The 14167-nt window shown below is 48.2% G+C and overlaps 1 protein-coding gene across 12 annotated transcripts in view; it reads left to right on the forward strand.

The window, feature by feature from the left end:
* Nucleotides 1–14167, forward strand: part of DLG1 (discs large MAGUK scaffold protein 1) — a 56053-nt gene that overhangs the window by 25144 nt on the left and 16742 nt on the right. For all 12 annotated transcript variants that reach the window (XM_039341547.1, XM_039341549.1, XM_039341553.1 and 9 more), the window contains 5 exons: nt 5369–5513; nt 8542–8668; nt 10590–10746; nt 10998–11100; nt 13636–13750. In XM_039341547.1, coding sequence (XP_039197481.1) covers nt 5369–5513; nt 8542–8668; nt 10590–10746; nt 10998–11100; nt 13636–13750 — 647 coding nt within the window. The remainder of the gene's footprint in view (nt 1–5368; nt 5514–8541; nt 8669–10589; nt 10747–10997; nt 11101–13635; nt 13751–14167) is intronic.

Genomic DNA, 14167 nt, shown 5'->3' on the forward strand with positions numbered 1-14167 from the left:
CTTGGGCAGTTCCACCCCCTTTTAGCTTTGCTAGGGACGCTCTGGGGCCCGTCCGACAACCTCCGAAGACTCTGAGGCTGAGGGGAAGGCTTGGAGATGAGCTGGCTTTTGGTTCCTCTCGGAGAAAGCTGGGAATCCCCCCCACCCCCTGCGGTGCAACGGGTGTCCTAGAGCAGGAAGGAGTCTAGAGTAAGAATAACTTTTACGGGAAAGAAAATCTGCCTTAAATCTTGCGTAACTTATTGGAAGTCGCCCAGAGCCGCTTTGCAGGGGAGATAGGTGGCATAATAAATAAATAAATAAATAAAATAAAACTACTATTGAAACTGGGCCATACCAATTATATTCACTGAATAAGTCTGGAATTTATGAGATTGGAATACCAAGCAGAGCTGATCAAAAGCACCCTCAGCCAGTAACCAAGGCGTCCCCAATTCATGCCAAATCTAAAACCCCAAATTCCATGTTTCAGCATTCCATGTAGACCGTGCTCCCTCACCCCCCAAGATTATTTTCCTCCTTTCGTGTTCTGTGTTCTGCCTTGCCCTCCCTCCCTCCCTCCCTCCCTCCCTCCCCTGCTCCTGAAGAATCCCCCCCACCCCCACCCCCGAGTCTGGCACAAGCCATTCTAGGTGAGGGACGGAGCTGAGAATCACCTGCCTATTGATGCTCCGTGGTCTGTATAGTTTTCTCCAATGGTTTCATAGGATTATAGAGTTGGACGGGGTGTTTTAGGCTGCTGAGTCTAATAACCCCTTGCGCTGATACATGAATCCGCACACGGATTCCCTGGACTGCCCTTCTCATTGCTGCTTCAGATTTGATACCATGCCCTCTATTTGAGATGAGTGCGACCAAGACAAAATAAAGTGGGATAATTACTTTCTATAGTTTGGAAATCATGTCTCTGTTTTTGCATTCTAAACCTGCGTTTGCCTTTTCAGCAGCTTCATCACACGGCTCACTCACACTCAGTTCCCAGGCAACTGCTGTGCACCAACAATTTTTTCACAAGTATTGTTGCCCTAGCTACAACCTATATTTATGCATTTGATTTTGTTTGCTGGGAATCTTTGCATTTGTCTCTTACACCCACTTCTCTGCGCAAGAATCATAATCAGAATAGAGCTGGAAGGGACCTTGGAGGTCTTCTAGTCTGACCCCCTCTCAAGCAGGAGACCCTATACTATTTCAGATAAGTGACTGTCCAGTCTCTTTTTAAAAACCTCCAGTGATGGAGTACCAACAACTTCTGGTGGTAAGCTATTCCAGGGGTTAATTGTCCTCGCTGTTAGGAAATTTCTCCTCAGTTCCAGGGTGCTTCTCTCTTTGATTAGTTTCTATCTGTTGCTTCTTGTCCTGCTTTCTGGTGCTTCGGAAAATAAGTTGACCCCCTCTTCTTTGTAACAGCCCCTCAAATACTGAAAGACTGCTATCATGTCCCCCTTAGTGCTTTTCTCTAGATTGGCCAAACCGAAATCCTGCAACCATTCTTCGTATGTTTTTGTCTCCAGGCCTTTAATTATCTTAGTTGCTCTTCTTTGCACTTTTTCCCTAAAATTTCAACATCTTTTTTGTAATGTGGTGACCAAAACTGGATGCAAGATTCCAGGTGTGGCCTTACAAAGTCTTTATGAAGCAGTACTAATACTTTACGTGATTTTGATTCTATGCCTCTGTTTATGCACCCAAGGATTGTATTAGCTTTTTTGGTTGCTGCCGCACACGGCTAGGTTATATTTAAGTGATTGTCCACTAGGACTCCAAGGTCCCTCACAGTTAACTGTTTTTGAGCCAGGTTTTGCCTAATTTGTACTTGTACCTTGGTTTTTTCTGCCTAGGTGTAAAACCTTGCTTTTCTCCACATTGAAATTCATTTTCTTGGATAGGGCCCATTGTTCAAGTCTGTCAAGATCTTTTTGGATGCTGAGCTTGTCTTCTGGGATGTTGGCTATTCCTGCCAGTTTAGTGTCATCTACAAATTTGACGAGTTCCCCTTTGATTCCCTCATTTAAGTCATTTATGAAGATATTGAAGAGTCCTGGGCCTCAGACGGAGCCTTGTGGTACCCCACTGCTTACTTCCCTCCATATGGATGTAGTGCCATTAAGGACTACTCGTTGAGGACAATTTGTCAGCCAGTTACAGATCCATTTGGTGGTGATGCTGTCTCCAACCTTTTGGGCACCAGGGACCAGTACCGTGGAGAGAGGTTTTTCTATGGATTGGAGAGTGTGTGGTTTTGTGTGCTTCCTGCATCCCATGGATGGGGCTTTGCTTGTTTATGCGGACCAGTTGCTGGCATGCCATGGCCCAGTACCAGTCCACGGACCGGGAATTGGGCACTCCTGGTCTCCCACATTTTTTTAGCTTACCAAGAAGTAGGTTGTGGTCAACTTTGTCGAATGCCTTGCTGAAGTCTAAGTATACTATGTCCATAGCATTTCACTGGTCTACTAATTTAGTTACTTTGTCAAAGAATGAAATAAGATTGGTTTGGCATGATCTATTTTTAAGAAACCCATGCTGGCTTTTAGTTATAACTTCATTTGTTTCAAGATGTTCACAGATGTTCACAGATCTGTTTTTTTATTATTTTTTCCAGTATCTTCTCATATATTGATGTTAGGCTGATGTTAGGTCTGTAGTTTTCTGGGTCTGTTTTTTTCCCTTTTTTGAAGATGGGAACCACACCAGCTCTTTTCCAATCCTCAGATAATTCCTCAGTGTTCCAGGATTTTTGAAAGATATGGTACAATGGTTCTGCCATTTCCTTCAGAAATCTGGGATGTAATCCATCAGATCCAGTTGATTTATATTCATCAAGATCAGATAGGTGTTCTCTAATCATTTTCTTGCTTATTGTAATTTTTATTTCTAGTCTGTCTTTTACTGTTAGGTTTTTGGTAGGTTGGGCTATAGTTTCTTTTTGCGTGAAGATTGATGCAAAGAATGAATTAAGAAGCTTTGCTTTCTTTCTGCTGCCTGTTACTTCCTTGCCATCATCTCTCTTAAGTGGACCTACTGTTTCCTTGACTTTTTTCTTGTTATTTATATGTTGAAAGAAACTTTTTTTATTATCTTTGACTTTTGTTGCAAGTCTTAATTCATTCTGAGTCTTCACGTTCCTGACTTCATCTTTGCAGATTCGGGCTATCTGCTGATATTCTGCCTTGGTTATGTGTACCTCTTTCCATTTTTCGTAATTGTTCTTTTTGTCTTTCGGTTTATCAGAGAGATCTTTGTGCAGCCATACTGGTTTCTTGGATTTCTTGTGTTTCTTTTCAGTGATATTGTGCTGGACTGGGCTTTTATGATCATATATTTCAGAGTTTCCCACACTTCTTGAGTTGTTTTCCCCTTTAGGATTTTTATCTATGGAATTTTTCTTAGACTCTCTCTGAGTTAGTTAAAACTCTTTTGAAGTTTAAGACACTGGTTAGATTATATTCTATTGCTTGTGTTTGCATTATATTGAAAATTGCCCAAGGTTCTGGCAATTTCAACTCCATCATTTCTCAATTAGTAAGAATTAGATCTAATATAGTTTTTCCTCTAGTTCACTTCCTTACCTTTTCGATGACAAAGTTAGGCTGTCAGTTAGGTTAGTTAGGAATCTGTTTGATCTCTCACTTACTGCAGAGTTTGTCTCCCAGTTGATATCAGGGTAGTTAAAGTCTCCCATTACTACTGTGCTATGTTTCCTACAAAGATTTGTTAATTGATTAGCAAAGATGGGTAGACTCTTGAAATCCCCTCCTCTCTAATCTCCTTGCTCTGCTGAGGGGGGAGAGGGAGAAGAGCCTGGGACAAGTCACCGGGGCCAGTTCGCCATGGAACAACAGTCAAAGGAGGAACAAAATGAAATGTGAGTGACAAAAATTAAAACAGTTTTTAAAAATTTATTTTAAATCATTAAATTGAATTGTTGAATTGTCCTGTGGGTGAGTTGTCCTGTGGAGAATTGACCATGATAAAGATAACTGCTGGGAATTGGCTGTGGCGTGTTGTCTCATTCCAGAGGGAGAAGAAGAGTCGGGCAGAAGAGAAAGTGCCTACTGAAATTGCTTGCTTCTCCCTCCCTCCCTCCCTCCCCAACTGCAGAGTGGAGGGACTGAAGGGGTTTCAAGGGAGTTAATCTGTTTGCGTAGCCTGCTTTCCCCCCCCCCCGCCCCCCCAGCAAGACACCAATTCCAAAGGGCAGAGGAGTCTTTAGGAGGCAAGCAAAAGCTGAATGTGTGGAACTGAATAGTCTTGTGTCTCCAGTTGTGTCTCTCTGTGTGTAATTTTTTTTAATAAAGAATTTTGATTGTAATAGTAAAATTTAATACAAACTAAATTTAAAAGAGAATAGAGACGAGTAAAAAGTGCAAGGAAGAAGAAAAAAAAGAATATAATAAAAAATTATGTGAAGAAGCAATTTCATCGCAAGAAGTATAAGTAAATTTAGTAACTCTTCACCTTTAAATTTAGAAATATTTATCTCCTCATCCCGTATCCCATTTCTTCTCTATAAGCAAATCCATAAAACATTTTTTCAGTCTTGATGCCAACAGAAAGTGTATAAAGATAGCAAGAGGTAGTAACGAATATTTTTTTAACTTTGATCAAATAAACCAATTTTATATTACTTCGTTTTATTGCCTTCCTTGAAATATAGTCATAGGATTTGATTTCATTTCACTTTGTGGTCCCATTACGCACACTTTTTTTCAAGACTTTAATAAGTCTCTTCTGTAAATCCAATAGAAAAAAAAAATGATCTAGGTCACTCTCTTGGTTTGTCTGAGCGGCTGTGAGTTCGATCCTAGGTAGTGGCAGATATTTCTCTCTCTGGTGCAAAGAAGGTGTCAGGAAGGGCATCCAGCCAGTAAACTCTCAGCTCCATTCAGTTGCCACGATTCCATGCTGATGCAAGAGATGACGAGGTCGTTAAAACCTTTCTTGGTTTGTCATTTGTTTTCCTCTTTTAAATTTTGAAGTAGGCCCAGTGAAATATCCTTTTCTAAATCATTCTCTTGGTCTCTCGGTTATAAATCCACTTTTTTCTTGTCAGATAAAACTTGTTCTATTGTTGAGATTTCTTCAATAACTTCTTTTGGGCATAGTCTATTCAGAGAAACGGACATCATTACTGACATCGTTTATATGGTGGCTATTTCTGATTCCATCCTTCAAAAGTCTCCTTCTGTATTTTTATTGTCATAATGTTTTGCATCGGTCATAGCAGCAATCTGGAGACTTCCCGGGCAAAAGCCCAACTTCTGTCTGCGCCGATGTCTCGTGATACAGAACAACACCGGTGACTATCAGGGAAGGTCTGTTTTTGTTCCAGGGCTAATTCCGTTTTGCATTTTCCCTCCTCCAGGTGAACAGTGTTTGCTTAGAAGAAGTGACCCACGAAGAAGCAGTGGCTGCTTTAAAGAACACATCTGATTTTGTCTACCTGAAACTTGCAAAGCCCACCAGCATGTTCATAAATGATGCTTACGTACCTCCTGAGATGACTGGCTGTAAGTCTGAATTTGGGATGGCTGTTCTTTATTAGAAAAGAATTAACAAAAAGCATCTTTTCTCTCCTTTTCCTTTGCTGACCTTTTGTTATATGTGCCAGCAATTTTTGTGTAAAAATAAATAGCGTTTTTATTTCTGTTGCCCCAGCGTCTAGCAGAACCATACATAATGTTGCTAAGATACAGTAACTGAAGAGAAGGGGGGGGGAGACCTTTGCATGGGTTCTTGAGCCAAAGGATGGCAGACGGATGGAGAAACTGAGTCTGGGCACTTGGGCCAACCTGTGGGAAAACGCCGGAAGGGAAGAAGAGCCTCTCCACACAGGGTGGGAGACAGCTAACACTTCACTCTCAAAATGGCGTCATTATGATTTTTAACCCCGAACTTTTCTGAGAGGGTTAAATAATTTGTTTGCTTAGCATAATTCAAAACTTTCCCCATTCCTAAGGGCTCTGAGTGATCAACAAGAAAGAACAAAAAGTTACATAACAAAAATGAGTGCAGGGGCCAAGGCATGGAAATAAGATTTTTGGCTTGCTTGCAGAACGCATGTAGGGTATCGCTGCCGGGAGAGGCCTCCAAAGGGTGGGGCCACACCCCCCATGAGGGGGTGCACAAAGGGGACCCCCCCAGGGGGGCCCTCTCTATAAACACGGACAAGGGGCTCCAGTCCTGACGGGTTTGTTCCAGCTGTGCATCTGTTCTGTCTGAGGCCTTCGAGGTCACAATCAGGACTTTGAATTGCGCCTGGTTGCCAGTAGGCAGCCATTACAGTATGGGCAGTCCTCACTTACTGACTGCTCATTCAGTGACTGTTTGAAGTTACAACAGTGCTAAATAAGCATATTTATGGCCAGTCCTTGAAGTTGTGGCTTTTGCAGCCTCCCTGCAGTCACATCATGGCAATTCGGGGCCCTAGCAACCAGGGTGCCTTTACAAGAGTCACAATCCTGCCGCTCTTGTGATTGAGATTTGTGACCTTCACTGCTGCTTTCCAACAACCAAGTCAGTGAAGAGGCTGTCAGGAAGTTGCAAGTCGCAATCACGCGACCATGGTAGTTCATTAAAAGATCGCAGCTGCCACTGCCATCGTAAGTTGGGCACTGTTGCATGATTTTTCTATTTACAACCACTTTGCTTAACGAGAGTTGCAAGTGCTAGTTGCAGTCGGAAAGTGAGGACTACCTGGAACTTTAAAATTGGTGTTGTTGTCTACTGATGACATTGTGCCAGCTGTAATTGTGGGGTCATTCTCAAAGGCAGCCCCAGGTAAAGCTCATTATCATTAACTTGAGTGGTGGTCGAGACGTGAATTAACATTGCCAGGGCATCATGGGTTGACCTACCAGGGTAACATCTGGCACACCAGCCGAAGCTGCCTGCCTGCTGCTTGAGCAGGAGCCAAGAACCCAGCACATCTGAACCCACAAAGCATCTCCTTTGTGGGGAGCAGGGCCCAATGCAGGGTGACTGCTACTGGGGTCAAGGTTCTGGCTGATGAGCCCAACGAAGTAAGCACACCTGAGACCTTCCAATCCCTAATGCAAAACTTTATTGAGCACAGCATACCGGCACTAATGAGTAGAAAACCAGCTCTGGCAATTTGGCATCAGAAAGATAATTAAAAGAGTACCTCTGATGGTTCAGGGCACAATTATTCTTCGGGCAGTTGGTACGAGAAAAGGGTGTCTACTCCCCATAATGTCTCTCCTGCGCCCTTGCTTCCCATGCAGATAGAAATCCCCTGTGCATCCCATGCTTTCCCCTCCCCTCTCGTAACTGTTGGCAAGCTAGGAGCGGCACGGCTGTCCTAGCGCAAGCAACCTTCGTAGCTTGACCACTGGAACCGAAGGAGTCTCACTGAGCCTCGTTGCTCTGCTCTGCTCTCCACCACCCAGTCTGAGCGCTTAGAGGGAGCAGCCCATCCTCCGACTGCTTTGATCAGCTTCAGGTGTCTCCCAAGGCTGACGTTCCACTGGTTCAGCTTCAGCGGCTTCTCTGAACCCAGAGCCCTCTTTATCTGTGGCCTCCATATCCTCGCTCAGCCAGAGTTTCATTCCTAGGTCATTTGACAGTCCAATTACTTCCCCTGGGTGGTTTTTTCCCCCTCCCCCATCCATGAGCCCCTTGCACCCGAGAGCATTCTCTGAAAGAGTTTCGTCCTTTTGAATTAGATGCTGTCCAGCACTTGTTAACTTTCTCCTGTGGGTCTCTTTAAAAAGTGCTGTGCCCCCATTTTGAGATTCTTCACCAGGATCTGCCTTGCCTGCAGGTTCAGCTTGTTTTTCAAAGTTTCCCATGCCAAACAAATGAAGATATCACTGTTGGGGGTGGGGGTGGGGGGAGGAGCTTGATTTCTGCAGATGGCAAATACACTGTATGTAGATGAACGTTTTCTTGTCGAGCAATGCAGTGGCTTTTAGGATTCAGTGGTCAGCGCCTTCCTGAGCACTGAGCTCTGTTGCCATACCTGACCACAAGGAGGGGACCCACTCCTAGTCCCAGCAGGGTCTGTGCTCGGCACTCGGCTCCTGGTATTGGGTCAGGCGGCCGGTGTCGGGCTTCCTTCATGGCCACCTCAGTGCCGAAGGAGAAAGGGCCAAGGAATGGTGACCGAGTGGGGCTGGGGGAGGGGAACTGCTCTCTCCTCTTTCATTCCGCCCCCGACCCCTCCCTTTGTGCGTGAGCCCGTCCTTTGATTCAGGCAGCAGCAGGCTGGCCTGGGGACATGCCCCGACGTTAAGGGAGACACAGCAGGTCAGAACTCACCCGTCTGGGCAGTGGCTCCTCATTGGGTTGGAGGGGGGGGGGTCCCACAAGGTTCGTTCTTGGGCCCTCCCGTGTTCAGCCGTGACTGGCCTGGAGGGAGAAGCAGAGCCGAGATGGCGGCTGTTTTCCTTCGGCCTAAATGGCTTAGAGGTGCTGGGCAGGTGGACGAGCGACCTCTGCCAACCCGGCCCCAGGCAGCAGAGGGCACCTTCTTCTGACTGACCGGCCTCTTTCTTCCTCCTCCTCCTCCCCCCCCAGCTTACTCTCAGCCTGCGGAGAACCACGTCAGCCCGTCAGGCTACCTGGGCCAGCCTTTGCCACCAGCCTCCCCAGGGAGATACTCACCTGCTCCTAAGGCAATGCTGGGAGAAGACAAGACCCCCAGGTAGGAAGCTGCGTCTCTGCCTCTGCAGCGACTGAGGCAACGTGTCACCGGGTGGGGCTGAGCAATGGGGGGGAAGTGGGCCAGTTGTCTGGAAGAGAAGAGCTGGCACAGCCGCCCACCCCAAAAGGGCCGAGGGGCGCCTGGTTGAGAGTGGCTGTCAGAAGAAAGGCTCTCAGCCAGGGTCATTCCCCCCTCCCAAGAAGTGTCCTGCCGATGGATGACAGGGAGTCCCTGACTTACGACCGTAATTGCCCAGCAGGAATGCTTCACGGCCAGCACAGCCCTTCCAGTGTCCCAGAATCTGCCTTCCCCCACAGCCACATGACTGCATTCCCCACATTTGACAGCTGGCTCACATGTACAACTTGTTGCGGTGTGGTGTGGACGTGTGCGATTTGCAACATTTTTTGCCAGTTTCCAGAGAATGGATTCAGTTTTATGATTTGTCTAAGTATTGCGTGATTCGGATTTAAAACTATGTGATTCATTTAATGACCGCCACCAAATAGTCATAAATCACATCTGGTCACATGGGTGCCCTGACTTAATGACTGTCACGATTTAACAGCTGAAACATTGGCCCCCAGTGTGGCCATCCATTGAGAACTACCCATAATAAAGTACAGTTCCGGTGGGGACTTTTTTTCCCTCCCTCACGGGCCCCAATGGCTCCTCCTCCTCCTCCTCCTCCTCAACTGCGGTGTGGAAATGACCGCAAGGCCCCTTTGTGGGAGAAAAGGATGCCCGGAGGCACCTCCTGCTAATGGTGTGGGCGGCAGGAGCGTTTGTGCTGGGCATCCTGGCAGCCTCTTCCAAGGTTGGCTGTAGAACATCTGCCCCCCCCCCCTGTTGATCCCTTCGGCTTTGAGGGAAGAAGAACAATGGGGCGGGGAGGCTGACCAGCGAGGGCCTTGGGGCCAAGGCTGGAGTGGGGAGGGAGATCCAGGATCAGCAGCCCGGAGGTGAGAGCTGGGCAGAGTTGTCTGCAGTTGGACGGGGGTCGAATGGGTCTAGTTGAATCGGATAAGGAGGAGCACAGATTGGATTCGAGGGATAAACTGGAAACGACCCAGAAAAGGCCTTGCCGGGATACCTGCAACAGGAGCCGTGTGGCGTGTGGTGGATCCAGCCAAAGGACACACTTTCTGCTCGTGGGGTTTCGTTGTGGAAGTCTTGTTCATGCGTTCTCTTTATGCCTTAGAAATATATATTCTGTTAGGCTAAATATTTCTCAGGAGAATCTTGCTAGCACCAAATTGTGCATGACTTCCCTTAGTGGAAACTCTTCTTCTTGGGTCCCTTCTAGGATATTCTAGAATAGTCATATAATGCAACTTAGTGGGTTGGCATCCAAATGAAATGCAGGTGGTCCTCGCTTACTGTCAAGCCCAAGCCCCAGAGAGGACGCAGTGAGAGCCACTCGAGTTCAGATCTTGATTGGCTTATGCTTTGTGGACAGAACCTGGCTGTAACTCCTGATCTAACCGATCTACCCTGGGAGATTCTAGGCTGGGGTTACCCTAAACCTCTTCCTCCCTCCCCCGTCCAGGCCGGGAGCGGGCAGCCTCTCGGCTTGGGCCCCTCGGTGGAAGGGGCTGCCTGCTCCCCACTCCTCCTCCAGCTGCACTTCCCATCACACTTACAAGGGATAATAACCTCCGTCCCTAAGCGGCCCTGGTCGTAAGGAGCGAGGTCACAGGGCCATGCCGACTTACAAAGACAGTTCCAGGTGCCGCCGTTGGGCAAATCATGGCCCGGTCGCAGCATCCAGCAGCCCCGTGTTCCCCACGGGGCTTCCCCCTAGCTTTGCTTGTCAGAAGCCGACGGTGAAGGTCGCCAAGGGTGATCCGTGGGACTCTGATGTCACAGCTGCGTGCCCAGATCCCGTGCCTCAGTGGCTCCAATTCATTTCTCCTTTTAGGGAGCCACGGAAGCTGGTGCTGCATCGGGGCTCCACGGGGCTTGGCTTCAACATCGTGGGGGGAGAGGATGGGGAGGGGATTTTCGTCTCCTTCATCCTTGCCGGTGGGCCTGCAGACCTCAGCGGAGAGCTCAGGAAGGGAGACCGCATCATTTCGGTAAGACCCTGCCAAGGTGAACAGCAATTGGGTCTCCTTGGGCCACGGGGGCCTTCTTGGCCAGAGTCCCCCAGGGCCGTGTAGGCCTCTGCCTGGCAAGGAAAGCAGGGACAGGGCAGGGAGGGAGGCCTCTGTGACCCACCAGCCGGCAGCTTGGCTGTCTGCAAGAGGCCTGGTCAGGTTCCAGGCTGGTCAGTTTGGTGACATCCATGTGCTGATGTGAGCGACGGTTCATTTGTGTTGCTTTTCAGGTAAATGGTGTGGACCTCAAAGCCGCAACCCACGAAGAGGCAGCTGCTGCCCTGAAAAACGCCGGTCAGTCGGTCACTATCATAGCTCAGTATCGTCCCGAAGGCAAGTGAAGGATCAGATTAAGCCCTCGTTCTCTGGGGAAGCCCCTTCTTAGAATGGAAGCCGAGAGGCTGAGAGCGTCTGGGTCGCCTGCCGTGATGATGGCGATGCCGAAGATATGAATTATACCTTTGTTTCGCCTTGACTTTGTCAAGGCACAGTACAAAGGATAGGGAATACACAATACTAGAATAAGAGAGTTGGAAGGAACCTTAGAGGTCTTCTAGTCCAACTCCCCTGCTCAAGCAGGAAACTTGTACTGTTCCAGACAAACGGCTGTCCAGTCTCTTCTTAAAGGCCTCCAGTGATGGAGCCTCCACAACATCTGGAGGCAACTTCTGTTCCACTGGCTGATTGTCCTCACTGTCTGGAAATTTCTCCTTAGTTCCAGGTTGCTTCTCTCCTTGATTGGCTTCCATCCGTTGTTTCTTTTCTTGTCTTTTTGTTTAATTTATACAATTAAATTTTAAATGAATTGTAGCCACACAGAATCCCCAAGCAGCACAAATACTGTCCTGCTCCCTTTTCAAACCTGCACCTGAGGAGATGGAAGGTGCTCTCCAGTCCCCCGGCAAGGACGAGGTCACACTGGGGGGAGTGGTGGTGAGTTTGCCCCTTCTGAAGCAGCGCCATCTGGTGGGACCTGAGGGTCTCCCCCCCCCGGGCATTCTGGCATTGTGATGGCTCTGAGCCTCTTAGCCCTTTTGGCAGACCTGCCCCCCCCAACTCTGTGGGCCCAGATGCACCTCTGCATTATCCCCCCCCCCTCAAACGGACTTTCCTTAGTTGCTGCCTTTTGCTTCCTTATGATGATTTTCTTTTCATCCTTTTTTAAAAACATGCAGTACCCTACCCAGAGTCACAAATCGTGATTGCCCAGTTTGCAACGTTTTAAAAGCAAAATGCCTAATAACCTATTATGGCTTCGTTCTGGGATACTCTTCAGAATGGGAATCTGGCTCTGTGGGAAATGACTCTGCATTCCCTAGTCTAGTCCTCCGTTAATGACGTGGGTGGAACCAGAATTTATGTCAGAGGTTGTTAAGACCTGATGTCATTTGACCACGTTTCTGAATGATGGAAATCTGGGCTGCCGTTGTTAAGTGAGAATCACAGGTCATCAAGCCAGTTCCTGGAGGCTCGCAAGCAGGCAGGCGGGGCACATGAGGCAAGCCGTGAGCGCTGTGGGCCGGGGTAGGGGTGGCTGCTGCCGGGCGGGGGAGGGTGCAAGGGACTGACCAGAACAACTGGCCACCTTCCTTGCCACCTTCCCACCTTCCCCTGCTCGGACTTTCTTTATGGGAAGCCGGCGGGAGAAGTGGCAGATGGCTGTTATGTGACCCTGGGACACCGTGGCTGTCGTAAGTGTGAACCAGTTGTCAGATGCCCTCATCACGATCACCTGAGTGCCGGGTGGCTGGGACGGGCGGAAATTTGAGGACCAGTTATAAGTATCACTTGTTCAGCACTGTTGTAACTTCGAATGCTGAAGCAGTGGTCATTAAACAAGGACCTTGGTCAAATTCTTTGGCTGATGGGATTCACGGCGTGCCCTTTCTGGTCGAGCAAGGGGGACAGGTCAGCCCCATGGGGTGAGGCGCTTCCTCGGATAGCCTGGGACCCCTCTCGTCGAGGGCTTCAGAGGTAATAACCCTCCCCTTGGGCTGGACCTGGAAGCAGACCGGCAACCGGTGCGGTTTGCGCAGTGGCAGTGCCCGCGGGCCATCCAGAGGGCCCCTAAAACTGACTCTGCCAGCTGTAGCTTCCGACTACTCTTCAAGGGCAGCCCCAGGGAGAGTTCATTGCAGTAGTCAAAATGCAAGATGACCGAACGCAGGGCCTCACGATTCAGCAGGAGGTGGGGGGGGGGAGGCCCATGCTCTCTCCCAGCCCTGGACAAGACAGATTGTTTTGGCACTGGCTTTGTTGCTGATTGAATCTGTTAATCTCTTGTTTAATTGCTTTTAACAATTTATGATTTTTTTCTAGGAGATTCTCAGTCATCCAGGTCATAGTTATTCCAAGTATGTTTGTTCACGAGGCAGCTGGATTTTCTTGCATTTTTTTGAAGACATTTTGCTTCTCGTCCAAGAAGCTGCTTCTTCAGCCCCACCATCCAGTCAGAGCTGAAGAAGCTTCTTGGATGAGAAGCAAAATGTCTTCAAAGAAACACAAAGTCCAGCTGCCTTGTGAAAAAGCATCTTTGGGATCATTTATGATTTTGTTTTCAAATTTTCTTAACTGAATGCTCACCAGTGTAGGAGTGGACATAGATCAAACAGATCCAATTTGTAGAGTAAATTTGTGTAGCCTTGCAGTGTCACTCTGTGTGTGTGTGTGTGTGTGTGTGTGTGTGTTTGCATGAGCAAATGAATTGTTCCACATTGTTTTTGAAATATTAGGCAGTTGAAAGGATAATGTGTTTTAAAGATTAATGGCAGAGTTGTTCCAAAAGTCTAAGATTTGGGGCGCTCCAGAACCTGATATTCCACAGTGACAGCATTTGTGGAGCTGACCCGCCATTTTCCTTTTCCTCAGAATACGGCCGTTTTGAAGCCAAAATACACGACTTGAGAGAGCAGATGATGAGCAGCAGCGTCAGCTCAGGGTCCGGCTCTCTGCGGACGAGCCAGAAGCGGTCCCTCTACGTCAGGTGAGGCTGCTGTGGGGCCTGGCTTTGTTGCTGGTGCACAAGATGGGAAGACTGGAGACTTGCGATCAGTTCTCCCAACGTTTTTGGGGTTCAGCGATGGCTTTATGAGAAGGGGACCTAGTGCTGCCAGCTTCAGGGAGAACGGCGGCCCGGCCTCCCTCAGTGCCCTGGCCCAGCTGCCCATCCTCGAACTGGGATATTTCACCCACTAGGAAGGGAAGGCCTAAGCTTTGCCCTAATTACAATTTCTCCAGTGTTGTTAAATGTGTCTCTCTTGAAATCTGTGTGCACATGCGATACAATTTCCCTTGAAACCCCACCTGATGTGCTCCTCTCGGCCTTCTGTTCCCTTGGTTTCACCTCTTCTGCCGGTCTTGCCTGCCGCCCGCGCAGGGTCAGATCTAGAGAGCTGGTCCC

The sequence above is a fragment of the Crotalus tigris genome, unplaced genomic scaffold (assembly GCF_016545835.1).
Source record: "Crotalus tigris isolate CLP2741 ecotype Arizona unplaced genomic scaffold, ASM1654583v1 scf7180000017765.3138416, whole genome shotgun sequence".
NCBI lineage: Eukaryota > Metazoa > Chordata > Lepidosauria > Squamata > Viperidae > Crotalus > Crotalus tigris.